Source organism: Cervus elaphus, chromosome 5 (genome assembly GCF_910594005.1).
Source record: "Cervus elaphus chromosome 5, mCerEla1.1, whole genome shotgun sequence".
NCBI classification, from domain to species: domain Eukaryota; kingdom Metazoa; phylum Chordata; class Mammalia; order Artiodactyla; family Cervidae; genus Cervus; species Cervus elaphus.
Window position 1 is genome coordinate 50,760,680 of NC_057819.1, and position 13,939 is coordinate 50,774,618.

General features: G+C 36.6%; 1 protein-coding gene across 1 annotated transcript in view; it reads right to left on the minus strand.

Annotated features, from left to right (window-relative positions):
* Positions 1 to 2,571: 2,571 nt before the first annotated feature.
* Positions 2,572 to 13,939, minus strand: part of SLC7A11 (solute carrier family 7 member 11) — a 248,002-nt gene continuing 236,634 nt past the window's right edge. Inside the window, exon 12 of the mRNA XM_043902431.1 lies at positions 2,572 to 2,937. Coding sequence (XP_043758366.1) covers positions 2,837 to 2,937 — 101 coding nt within the window. The 3' untranslated portion in view covers positions 2,572 to 2,836. The remainder of the gene's footprint in view (positions 2,938 to 13,939) is intronic.

Sequence of the window (13,939 nt, forward strand, 5' to 3'; positions counted from 1 at the left end):
GCAAGGAGATCAAACCAGTAAATCCTAAAGGAAATCAACCCTGAATATTCATTGGAAGGACTGATGCTGAAGCTGAAGCGCCAATACTTCGGCCACCTGATGCTAAAAACTGACTCACTAGAAAAGACCCTGATGCTGGGAAAGACTGAGGGCAAGAGGAGAAGGGCACAACAGAGGATGAGATGGTTGGATGGCATCACTGACTCGATGGACATGAGTTTGAGCAAACTCTGGGAGATGGTGATGGACAGGGAACCCTGCGTGCTACAGTCCATGGGGTCGCAAAGACTCAGACGTGCCTGAGTGACTGAACAACGAATCCCCTCCTCAAGGCTGACATAATCCAGGGGGAGGGCATACAATTTGGCAAACTGGACTAAGGCTAAATTACCTCTTTTACAAATCCTTGTTGAATGACTTCTTTCTGTGAAAAATCTATGCCAAGTATTGTTGATCACAGCACTACCTTGTATATGTAAGGTAAACATAACCCTATGCTTCTCCCCTAAGAAATCATAACCTCTTCAAAGTCAGGGATGACACAGGGTAGAAACTAATCGTTAAATTACTGTCCTATTTTCTACTGAGTGGACTTCTTAAAACCTTAAAAGTGTAATTGCTTCTATTTGTAGCACTTCATAGTTCACTTAAGATTTTATATTCATTATTGTATATGTCTATGACATTGGAAAATTGGGTGCGATTACTGTGCTCCTTAAGCATTACACAGCTGGTAAGCGCACGAACCAGGACTATAAAAGCAATTCTGAATCTTCGTCTATTGTACTTTCCTTTTCAGCAATTTATCATGAAAGAGCTGCCAGCATTAAAACAATGTGACATGTTAAGGATACTATTACCTAGTGGTTTTGCAAGAACTTACTAAAAGTGCATCTAGAGGCAGCTCGAATTTTTAGATACAAGGTGCTCCGAGATTTCAGTCTTCATTTCCTCCTTCCTGAACAATCATAAAAACAGTTATAAAATAGGTCTAATAATGCTGACAGAAAGCAATTTACCTACCAGTTTTCAACTGAGAAATACTAATATCTGGGGGGTATAATCTCGACGTAGCACTCTTGGAGTTGCATTTGCTTGAGGATTTTCCACAATTTAATGGGAAAAAAGTGTTGACCTGAAACACAGCAGGTGAGTTCCCATTTATAGCCCTGCATGAAGCCCACTCTGACCTCTAGAATGGAACAAAAGAATGTCCTTCTTTTCTCTTGGATGCACGGCTTTTGAAGTCTGGAATTTCATCCTAGTTATCATTGTTCTTTTCAGACTAAGACACTTAACATTTGGAAGAGATTCAATAAAATTTTGCTTAACTTAATTGAATTTTAAAGCACAAACATTTGCTTATTTTTAGCCAGTTTCAACCAAGTTTAAACAATGAACTCTTATTCACGGAGTAAAATGGGCTTCATGACATTTCCTTTTCATCCTTTTTTTGAAACTGAGAAACACAGGTAGAACACTCAACTAAATAACTAAGAGGCAGAAAAATTCAAAACAAATGTTTAAATAAAATTGACAGTTTGAACCTCAACTTTCTCATTTGTTCTCAATCTAATATAATTAAATTTAAACTTTATTTAACATTTCTTTAACCTTTGTAAACATTACCCAAAGTCACTGAAACATAGTTTTGATCTATCCAGGTATCAAGAGTTCAAGAGTTGATTGACTCAAAGTATTTTTTTTTCTTTTTAATTGGAATGTAATTGTTTTACAATGTTGCACTGGTTTTTCCTGCACAACAATGGGAATCAGCCGTGTGTATACATACATGCCCTCGCTCTGGAGCCTCCCTCCCACCACCCCCATTCCACCCCTCTAGGTCATCAGAGAGCACCAAGCTGAGCTCCCTGCATAATACAGCTGCTTCCTGCTAGCTATTTTACACGTGGTAGTGTATATATGTCAATGCAGGCATAGGCACGGAAGAAATACTTGGAATCTCTCAACTTAAAGTATTTCTTATGTGCCTATACCTGCCTCCTCTCTCTGCCAACAAACATGGCAAGAACCGTGGCAGCACCCGGGGATTCCTCAATGAAAGAACATGGCATATGGGGTCCTACTGATTCAGGGTGAAAGTGGTCATGTATGAACATGTGTGTATCACTCACACACATACTTAAAATATATCTATGTTTGTTTTGTGAATATATATAAACCGCAAGCCATATTATCCATCACCAGATTTTTTTAAAAATTGGAGATTATAGATATATTAACAAGATTAAAATATGTAAGAAAATTATAGTGAAATTCAAAAGAAATGATGACAATTTATTCTGGAAAAATAGGCCTTGTCTCTCTATAACCCCACTCTTCCTTGAGTCACTGGCATTTACAGTGTTGATTATAGGACCTGGAATTCCCCCTCTTTTCTTTCCTGCTTATTCAGATTCTACTCATTCATCAAGTTCCAACATATGTATCTTCTATTCCATGGGATCTTCCATGAAAACTCAGGCCCACACTCATCTTCTATCACACACGGATATTACCATGGCTAATGTTTAACTTTCTAAATTTGTGTAGGCATTTAGTTTTTATCTTACACATCCATCTAGTTCTTGACTGTAAGCAACTGAACCAAGTCTAGATTTATAGGATTAATGAAGCCTATAGAGTCAGGCTTGGGATATAAGCAGGATCTAGGGATGCTAGGAAACAGGAAAATAGCTCAGGTTGGTTCCAGAAACAGTTTGATTAACATGTGCTATCTTCTACTGATTCAGTACCTCAACCTCCATGCCAAAAACAATGTCTTAACTCCCTATATATTTGCTATTAAAACCTCAAGATTCAAAGTGTCAGCAAATTATGTCTTCTCTTCCCAGCACCTGGAGAAGAGTTTTCTCAGCTTCAATACGGTGGCAGCGCAGCCTTGCCTCAGCACAACTGACTCCACGAAAGCTCCTCCTAAATGGAGAGAATATTTAAATTTGAGCAAGTCAAATGCTTAGAGATGTCTACAATTTTAAAATTTATAATATACGCTCACTAAAGTTATAAGTGCATTATATCTCGTTTTTACATTCTTCACTCTGCTCAAAACAATGTTGGCTCTATGGTATACATTGTAACATTTGCTAACAGACTAGTGAGTAGAGATAAGCATAAGACCTTCTCTTCCAAAGCCAAAATTTCATGTTTCTAAACCTTGATTCAGATAACTATTCTTATATCCCTAGGCCTTCCATAATCAGACAGTTCAACATATGCTATGGAACAGCTTTAATCATTGCACACTAACAATAAACATGTATAGTGTATGCATAAACTGTAACATGTACTTTAGAGAATCCTACTGATGTACAAAACACAATCCGTGAACCAAAGACCCTCATAATCCTGATAGAGAGATGGATGATTTTTCTCATGAGAAACAATTTTGAAAAAAGGCTAAGATAGTCATAAGCAAGTGCATATGATGTATAGAGGCTCCTTGCATGGGCGCTAAGAATTTACCAAGTAACCAAAAGATTAATGTGGACTGTGTTTACTTCAAGATCATGAGTATAAATTGATTTATACAGTCTGAATTCAAGGACGAATAACATTCTCAGAGTAAAAATCTGATGAATAATAATATTGTGAAGCAGCTTGATTTATACAACACTAATAAAAAGTCCTTGCACTGCATTGGTAAAATAGGTTTTATAATACCAATTGTCAGTGTTTCAATTGAACATTTTTTTTTTTAATTTTTAGGCAGGAGACTTCATTTCCTTGAAAAATTCAAGAAGTTTAACATTTTGAAATTGACAAATTTAGTTCATTAATTCAGATGTCTGTGAGCATTTCTCTGAACAATTTTGCTTCATAATGCATGATTGTTGCATTCTTTCTGATAAACTTGTAAAACAGAAAGGAAAAATCACTGAATGAGAAATTTTTCTGTTTTTCTGTAGTATCATTTTCAAAAAGGAAAAAAAAAAAAAAACAGCTTTGTAGAGATACAGATAAAGACTGAAAGGTATTTTTATTATTTTTCCTGAAGTTGTTTCTTAACATTATCACGTCAAGTTGGAGTCTTTTTGATAAACATGGTGTTCTGATACTGAAGTATTGAGCACAAAAATAAGAAAACTTTCTTTTTTGTGTGGTCCCAATAGGAAGTAGATTGAATGCCCAATTATGATCATTACAGAAGAATTTAACAAAGAGTATTAATAAATAAGTGTAACTTGTATATTGTGAAGAAACTATTAGAGAGAATGTCAGATCACAGGGTTAACCCTAGGTCCCCAAAGCTAGGTCAGAAGATGCTATAGTTACAGGGAAGGGCTGCCTTGAGAAAAGCCATAACCTTCTTTCAAGGGTCTCCATACCCTGCTAGCCCTTCCTTCTAGTCTGCTCCTTAGGCTTTCAATGGGCCAAATTCTGTTAGAAGCCAATAATGTTGTCCACCCAACTCAGCCTTCTGGGAGCAGAGAAAAGGGCAGAGAAAAATAGAGAGTTGACATGGAGGGGCAAAGGGATTAATTCAGCAAGCAGAATCTTACATAATGTTCCTAGATTTTTACCAGGTTTTCTAGTAAACAGATATGCTACTAGAGTTTTCCTAAATTACGAATTTACATTACAAAGGCCCATGGCAACCCAGTGACAGATTTCACTAAACAGTAAGAAAACAGTAATTAAGATTAGTAGACATTAAGAAGTTAATAATGAATCAAAGCATGACTTTTAATGCACTAATCAATTGTGTATTGTTTAACCAGTGCATAAGAATTGTTTATTCACCTGCACATTTCTTAGGAGTTTGACAAAGTTTTAAAGAACTTTGTTGAAAATCTCTTCCACAGGAAAAAAATTTAAAGATAAATCTTGTTTCTTTATTCTAAATTAGTAACATTATACATTTATTCAATTACTTATCACTCAAGAAACATTAATATAAGTCTACTACTTATTCAGTATTGAGTCCTTGAACTATGCGAGTTCAACTAGTCAATAAACTCTAATGGAAGGCAAACCACTATGAACAAATTAAATTCACTTAAAATACACTCAGTTAATAACACTTTCAAAGTCTAAGTTCTTTTAAACCATTTAACCTTCACAGGAAACTATGCCATTTCCCTCCTTTCTGTTTACTGCTGGTGTGATCTGTACTGAAAAATCAGCATTTCAAGGATCAGCTATGTGTATGACTTTACTTTTTAAAAAATATATTGAATTATTTGGTCTGCAAAACATCAAAAGGTTGGAATATCCATCAAATTGCAGATTTCTTAAGGTCAGAAATTATGTTCTCTATTCCACTGGTAATTTTATGCTTCCTTATTCAGAGTCACAAACAGAGCAGTTACTAAATTCATATAGTTGCAGATCTCAAATTTAACCTCAGTTCTTAATTAATCTCTGTGCTAGACTGACTGAACTGAGTAATGCCTTATTTTTTCTGCACATATGAAAATATCAAGCATTCCACTGCCAAATATTTCATTATGATTTTATCTACCCTCTTGAAATGTTACTCAATATTGCTACCTTCAATAGTATTCTACTAGTGAATCACTGCTGTTAAATTAAATTAGATGAGCTCACATTTTTACACACTTTAATGGCAAGAAATATTCCCAATTCAACAGCTTTAAAACAATATGGCTGCATCATCTGCAATCCTGAGAGTCTGTATACCACTATATTAAGAACAGAGCTCAAACTGAATATTCCACACTCACAACTGAGGTCTAAAAAGGAAAGCTGCAGTGAAATTCTAAGGATATATCTAAAAACAAGTGAGACATTTAATATTACTATGATACAGACTCCTAATGTGGCAAGTTGCCTCTGCCTGAGATCTATAATTTGTACCACTCAGAAAAAATGGGACACCGTCTTCTAAGTCAGTTTGTTTTGTTTTTAAGCAGAGAGCAATTAGCCTCCAACTATAAAAATAAATGGAAAAATAAATAAATGAATAAATAAATAAGAAAACATTAAAAAAAATAAGCAGAAAGCTCTTTTCCATCTGCTTCTAGCTTTCTACTGGGTTGGCTGAAAAAGTTCCTTTGGGCTTTTCTGTAACATCTTATGGAAAAATCTAAATGAATGTTTTGATCAATGCAACACATTAATTGTGAAATAGCTAGCTAGTCTGTTTTTATGGAACAACAGACTGGTTCCAAATTGGCAAAGCAGTACGTCAAGGCTGTATATAGTCACCCTGCTTATTTAATTTATATGCAGAGTACATCATGTGAAATGTGGGCTGGATGAAGCATAAGCTGAAATCAAGATTGCTGGGAGAAATATCGATAACCTCAGATATACAGATGACACCACCCTTATGGCAGAAAGTGAAGAAGAACTAAACAGCCTCTTGATGAAAGTGAAAGAGGAGAGTGAAAAAGTTGGCTCAAGACTCAACATTCAAAAATTAAGATCATGGCATCCAGTCACATCACTTCATGGAAAATAGATATGGAAACAATGAGAGACTTTATTTTGGGGGGCTCCAAACTCACTGCAGATGATGACTACAGCCATGAAATTAAAATACGCTTGCTCCTTGGAAGAAAAGTTATGACCAACCTAGTGGAAGTGGAAGTGAAAGTCACTTAGTCGTGTCTGACTCTTTGTGACCCCATGGACTATACAGTCCATGGAATTCTCCAGACCAGAATAATGGAGTGGGTAGCCTTTCCCTTCTCCAGAGGATCTTCCCAACCCAGGGACTGAACCCAGGTCTCCTGCATTGCAGGCAGATTCTTTACCAACTGAGACAGTGACCAACCTAGATAGCATATTAAAAAGCAGAGATATTACTTTGCCAACAAAGGTCCATCTAGTCAAAGCTATGGTTTTTCCAGTAGTCATGTATGGATGTGAGAGTTGAACTATGAACAAAGCTGAGCACCAAAAAATTGATGCTTTGAAACTGTGGAGTTGGAGAAGACTCTTGAGAGTCCTTGGACTGTAAAGAGATCAAATCAGTCAATCCTAAAGGAAATCAGTCCTGAATATTCATTGGAAGGACTGATGCTGTAGCTGAAACTCCAATACTCTGGCCACCTGATGCAAATAACTGACTTATTGGAAAAGACCTTGATGCTTGGAAAGACTGAAGGCGGGAGGAGAAGGGGAAGACAGAGGATGAGATGGTTGGATGTCATCACTGACTTGATGGACATGGGTTTGAGCAAGGCTCGGGAGTTGGTGATGAACAGCAAAGCCTGGTGTGCTGCAGCCCATGGGGTCACAAAGCATCAGACACGACTGAGCGACTGAACTGAACTGAACCAGCCTTAAAATCAACAGACCTGGCAGAAACCAGGTGTGAGTAGGGGGTGGGTGGAAGGGCTATACCCCGTATTACACCACTGCCTGGGTGAGAGAGTTCCAAAAAGTGTGATTCTTTTCAGGGGAATTTAACCCTAAGGATACTGAGTTTGGAGAATGGAAGTTTTTCTTATTTTCTTTTTGCTTGTTTGCCTGCTTTAGTATCTTTTTGAGCAATCGTGATAGGGAAAATCACATTTCACAAAAGAATGTTTTTCTAGAAATTGAGTGCTAGACTGACAGATGAACAAACAAACTTAAATTCTAGCTGTGGGGCTGGAGGGATCTGTAACCATCACCAAGTCAAAAGGGAGCCAAGGCAAGTATATCCGACACTTACCTCTTAAGGAAAATTGAGTCTTATGGAAGGTCATTTCACTTGAGAACGAAATAATCAGAAAGTAAAGAAGGGAGTGAGGGAAGGAAGGAGGCAGGGAGGAAGGAGGAGAGGAAGAGATGGAAGGAGGGAGGGAAGGAAAAAATAAACCCTTATGGTTGATGAACAATAAAAAAAGGGGACTGTAAAATCATCCTGAACATTTATGAAAAGTAAACACCTCTGAAAATATTGCAGTGCTGTTTCCAGAGAGAAAATTCAGGAAAGTATTTGTCACTCTAAAAACTTATGCAAAAAGATATAGCATGTATGAAATTAGAATGAAACTCCAAGAAACAATATTAGGTTGAAATGAAGAGAAAAGTTGATACAGAAGGAACTGTGAAGAATCTAAACATCATAATTTTCTGTGAAGATTCTCCAAAGCAGAATTTCTAACAAGTGCATCCAGACTACACGTGGCTTCATTGGCAGAAGTGATACAAGGAATAGCCATCTGAAGGAAGACCATCTTAAAAACAATTTTCAACATGTACAACGTGTTTATATATAAAATACTGTTTTCATCTCAGCTTGTTTTCTTAGGAAATGAACCCTTGTCACAAATTCCCTGAGCTCACCACTTTATAATGCTCTCTTTTCCTCCGTGTGTATTAAATAAGGACCTCAGCAGTTACAGAGTGCAACACTGAAGTGATGCAAAGGAAGGAATAAAGTGAGGAACACAAGAGGTAAAGGCAGACTTACTATGTGCCAGGGTGGGAATCGTTAGTTAAACATACATAAGGAAGTAGAGAGGGCCCCCAGCTTTCACACCTGGTGACTAGCAGCAATGATTCAGATGGAACTCAGACACAGGAATTCAAGAAAGTTCCAGATGAAGTGATCAGCTGTACCTACAGATATGATATAGATACTATAAAGATAAATCAGCAAGGGATAGAATTCCAGAAGAAGCTAAGCTTTAAATAGCCAAGGTACAAATTTCAGTGAAATATAGAACATTAAGATGTCTAAAATTTTATTTTAGCTTTAATTAATGCCACTTAGATATCTGAAAAGAATCCCTGCCATGAAATGAAAGGATTAAAATACAATCAGCAAAGTATTACAAAGTAGCAAGTTCATCAGCACGGAAGTGTTGCTCATCTGAATTCAGACTTGCTAGGTTGGTTGTGTGAAAAGAATTGATGACGAACAGAGACTGTGCCACCCCATGAACTGATGGAAACGAGCAATTTAAAGATCTGTCAGTGACTTACTGGGGCACGACCTGGAGCGATGCACTGAGCTTTGGAAAAGACAGTGGCTGCAGTTGAAAGAATCTAGAGTTGGGAGGCAATCAACCACAGAGTTAATTCATTTTAGCAAAATCTTTGTGTTTTGCTGAGAGACAAAAAAAAAAATGAAATTACGCTCAAAAATAGGCCATGTAACTGAAAGCTCAAGACTGTAATCACAGAAAATAATCTCTTGGCATAGCATTTTGCAAGTGACTCTGGGTTAATGACAGTCACAGCACCATTAGCCCATCTGCATGCATAAGCAGAAGTGTTCAAGGAATAAATTTAAACTATGAAAGAACTTAAATTCTTATGTTAAACCCTTAGAGCTAGTTTTCCATACAATTAACACATATATCATTCCAAGAGGCAAATAAGTTAACAGTTGCAATGTAAGGAACTTGAAGTTAAATAAATACAAGAGATATGGATATAGTTTCTCCTGCTTCTGAGAAAATGTAAAATGAGGTGATTTTCCATGCTAAATGTAATTAGTACGATTTTACGCATTTTGGCATTTACATTTATGATGCTAGAACTTTCTTGTATATCTTGAACGACATTAAGCTATCACACTTTTCTCAGTTAAAAAGTTTACTGCTTGTGTATGAGAACTTTCCAAAGCAAGTAATATAATTCTTAACATCAATCCTAGGATATTATTCTTTGGATACTGTGTATGTCATTTAAAATGCAATTTGAAATATTTCTCTAGCTACATAGGAAGAAGAAAATTCAGAAATTACATATGAAGAATGGTTTATGGGTAGGTTTTATTGTTAATCTGTGTTCAGATGAAACTGTGGTGCTCAGAAGAAGCATGTAAACAATAGTTCCACAAAACATTCAGTGTGACTTTAATAATTCAAAGACTGCATAACCAGAAAAAGAAAACTATAAATGTGCACTATGATTTCAATTTTAAAAAAATCCCTGAAACTGGGACATTATACTCTGCCCAAGGATATTAGCAGAATTTATTGTATGTACAACCTGATTTTACATGACCAGACTTGAAAAGGGATTCTCTTTCCTGGGCAATTTTTAAGTTGCGGCAGTTCTAGGAAGAATAACAATATATGAAAGGATCACATTTAACATATGAAATGTGAATCACTTTTATTTCATACAAGCCGAAACTAATCAGAACATTGACACTGGTGAGACAGACAAAAATAAAAAGCAAAGAAAAGCTAAGTTGAGATATATAAAAACTGAAACTTTAGGGTAATATTTCTAGTCATTTCCAGACATGTTACTCAGTTTGTAAATGAAAGGAAGAGCTATCTGATGGGTAGTTGGTATCTGAGTTAAATTTTTCAAGTAAATCTTTCATTATATTAAAAAGTACAGAAGTTATTTTCCTCAAATTGTTCATCTTGTTGTGTCTGATTCTTTGTGACCCCATGGAGAGCAGCATGCCAGGCTTACTTGTCCTTCACCATCTCCCAGAGTTTGTGCAAACTCATGTCCACTGAGTTGATCATGCCATCCAACCAAAGGTGACAGTTCATCTTAGAAAGTTTAAAAATATGTTTTTTGGTTCATTCTTTTAAAAAATTATAAATTTAAAAAATTTAAATTGTTATGAAAGAAGTGAAAGTTGCTCAGTCATGTCAGACTATTTGCTACTCCATAGACTATAAAGCCCAAGGAATTCTCCAGGCCAGAATACTGAAGTGGGTAGTAGCCTTTCCCTTCTCCAGGGGATCTTCCCAACCCCGGGATCGAACGCACGTCTCCAACATTGCAGGCAGATTCTTTACCAGCTGAGCCACAAGGGAATATAGCATATGTTGTGTTAGTCTCTGCTGTACAGAAAAGCAAATCAATTATATATATGTATATGTGTATATATACACACACACACACACACACACACACACACACACATATATATATATACATATATCCACTTTTTTCCCCATATAGGTAACTACGGAGTTCTGGATAGAGCTCCTTGTGCTATTCAGTAGGTCCTTATTAGTTATCTATTTTACACATAGTGGTGCGCACATGTCAACCCCATCTCCCGGTTTACCCCTCCCCACCCCTTCCCCTCCTGGTGACCATGCTGCTGTGGCTTCGGGGCTGTGCTCAGTCGTGTCTGACTCTTTGCGTCCCCATGGACTGTAGCCTGCCAGGCTCCTCTGTCCATGGCCTTCTCCAGGCAATAATACTGGAGTGGGTTGCCCTGCCCTCCTCCGAGGAACCTTCCCGGCCCAGGGACTGAACCTATCACCTGCGTCTCCTGCTTTGGCAGGAGGGTTCTTTACCGCGAGGATTTCCTGGGAGGCCCCCTGATAACCGCAAGTTTGCTCTTTACATCTGTGAGTCTATTTATACGTATGTGTTTTTAGAACTTAATACTACTGGCCCCCTAAAATGCTTCAAGGGATTGGGGGCAGGAGGAGAAGGGGACGACAGAGGATGAGATGGCTGGATGGCGTCACCAACTCAATGGGCATGAGTCTGAGTAAACGCCGGGAGTTGGTGATGGACAGGGAGGCCTGGCGTGCTGCGATTCATGGGGTCGCAAAGAGTCGGACACGACTGAGCGACTGAACTGAACTGAAAATGCTTCAACTTGAGGAATACAAGTGTGATAATTTCGTTATATCTTTAGTATTTAAAAAGCGTAATTATTAGGCTGAGAAGGTATCTAAAAAGAGTTCTGGTTTATACTCACACTCACATAATTTAAACCCATAAACCAGCTAAATTCAGATATGAAGAGTGTACACCTTAACTTTGAAATGTCATCAGTGTCAATAAATGTGATTTGTTAAAGTTTAAGTTTTGGACAGGATTCACTTCTGTTAGTTCAACAGAGGAAAATATTTATGAGTAGATACTCAGATTAGGAAGACTGCGCACCAGAATGCAACTCAACTCATTACTTTCTCCATTGAGAAAATCTGATGTCAATTAAAGTAGATAGTGTGTTTCATAACACAGCAAAAAATTATGAATTATACAAAGGTTAATGCACTAAATTGAAGATTATTACATTTTATTATATGATAATATGAAAGCTGATGATAAATAAATGTTGTTGCATGCTGATGTGTGATTATTTCTAAGGAGAAAGGCTCTGTTGATAATCTTTGAATCATGGAACAAAGTTTTAGCATGACTGAAAACAGGTTTCGGTTTTGCACAAATTGTATGAGATGTGCTTTGTTTCACCACACTGGGTTATTTATCTAATGTCTCGGGTATTTTAAAAGTTTATTTTAATATATCTTAGCAAAGAATGAATGTGTCAGACATTTTTAAATGATAGGAATGAAAGACTAACACAAAAGGTAGATATATAGAAGATTAGATATTCCCCATAATTATCAGAGAAATAGATGAGTGACATGCAGTAGATGGTATTACAGTTTATGAAAGTTATTCAAGAGCAACTTACATAATAAAATAACTATTTTTTATGAAAAGAAGATATACACATATGAAACTAATAGACCCAAAGTCCATTTTACTTGACTAAATCTAATTTAAATTTAAGTATAGCTTTCAAAGCTATCCTGTTGGAAACTACTATTAATCAAGAATTTAGGATGAATTTTTAAAATAATTACTTGTCTCACTTTGGATAAAACACAATAAATATCCTGAGATTGCTATATAAAAATTAATGAACAAAAGCAACAATTAAATAGAATAGGAAGACCAGAAGGCGGAGCTCTCATAACCCATGACAACAGCAGAGCCCGACAAGGAGAAGAAAAACTGTCTGGGCGAGGACTCAGCCCTGTGTCCTTTGTTTACCACAACCCTCCCAACATTCATTTCTTCTTAAAAAAAGTTCTTCCCTTGCTCTGTAGGGACTTAGAGATGACTTGCTATGGTTGCAGATTCTGAAGTGTAATTCTTTGCTGATCCCAAATAAACCCATCTTTGCTGAAGAAATATTTGGCAGTCTGTCTGTTTAAGGTCAACAACTAAAATTGCTTTAAAACCTCTTCCTTCATTACCATTGACATACCATTGTGAGACTGTTTCTATGCTGTGAGTGCTATTAAAACAACACATAAAAGGGTTTCTGGAATGTATAAATGAACAAGCAAGAAGCAAACACTTGGTCACACTTAAAACTTTACATAGTTATAAACACAATGTTCCGTCAGAGTATTCATATAGGCATTTAATAAAGGCATTGGTATTTTCTTTATACATTTTGTTTAACTATAATGTGGAACAACAGATTTACAAGTGGAATAATAGTCTGTGTTAATTATTCCCAAGAATATTTCCAATTAAAAATCTCTTCAGTTTCTGTAATTTACATCTTTCATCCTGTTCTAGTTGTATTAATTATGTTTATTAAAATGTAATTTTATGTTTGTTGAATCTAGTGGTAAATAAATGGGGGAAAGCAGAATGTAAATATAAAAGGATAGCACAGGGATTCTTGTAGTAATAAAACTTTCCTGTATCTTTTTTTTCCCTTGTATCTTGACTGTGATGATAAATAATAAGACTGTACACATAAATTTGCATAGAATTAAACACACACACACAAACACACACAACTACATGTCAAACTGGGTTGCCAGATGATGTCAGTGTCAGCCTCCTGCTTATAATACTGTGTCTGCTACTGTAAGACACAGCCACGAGGGGACATTGGGTGAAGGGGACTCTCTGCATTCCTTTTTACTACTGCATAAGACAATCTTCAATTATCTCAGAATAAAAAGTCTTTTCATACGTACTTTAGGAACGAAAGTAATTCAAAACACTAACATGAGCAGAGAGGTATTAGAGATGTTAGGGTTAGTAAAGACAGAGAGGTATTAATTCCCAGCTAGTCACAGATTTCAGCTGTGCTACGGACTTCCAGCTAAGACTCCTTGCAACCCAGCAATGGTGTGAAAATCCAGTCCTGAGCTGCTAGAAACTGTTGGAAAACATCTTATTCCTGAACAAACTCTTCTTGTTAAGATAACCTGATCACCACAAGTCAGAACACGAGTATTCAAAAGGTCTTTGCTGTTTTATG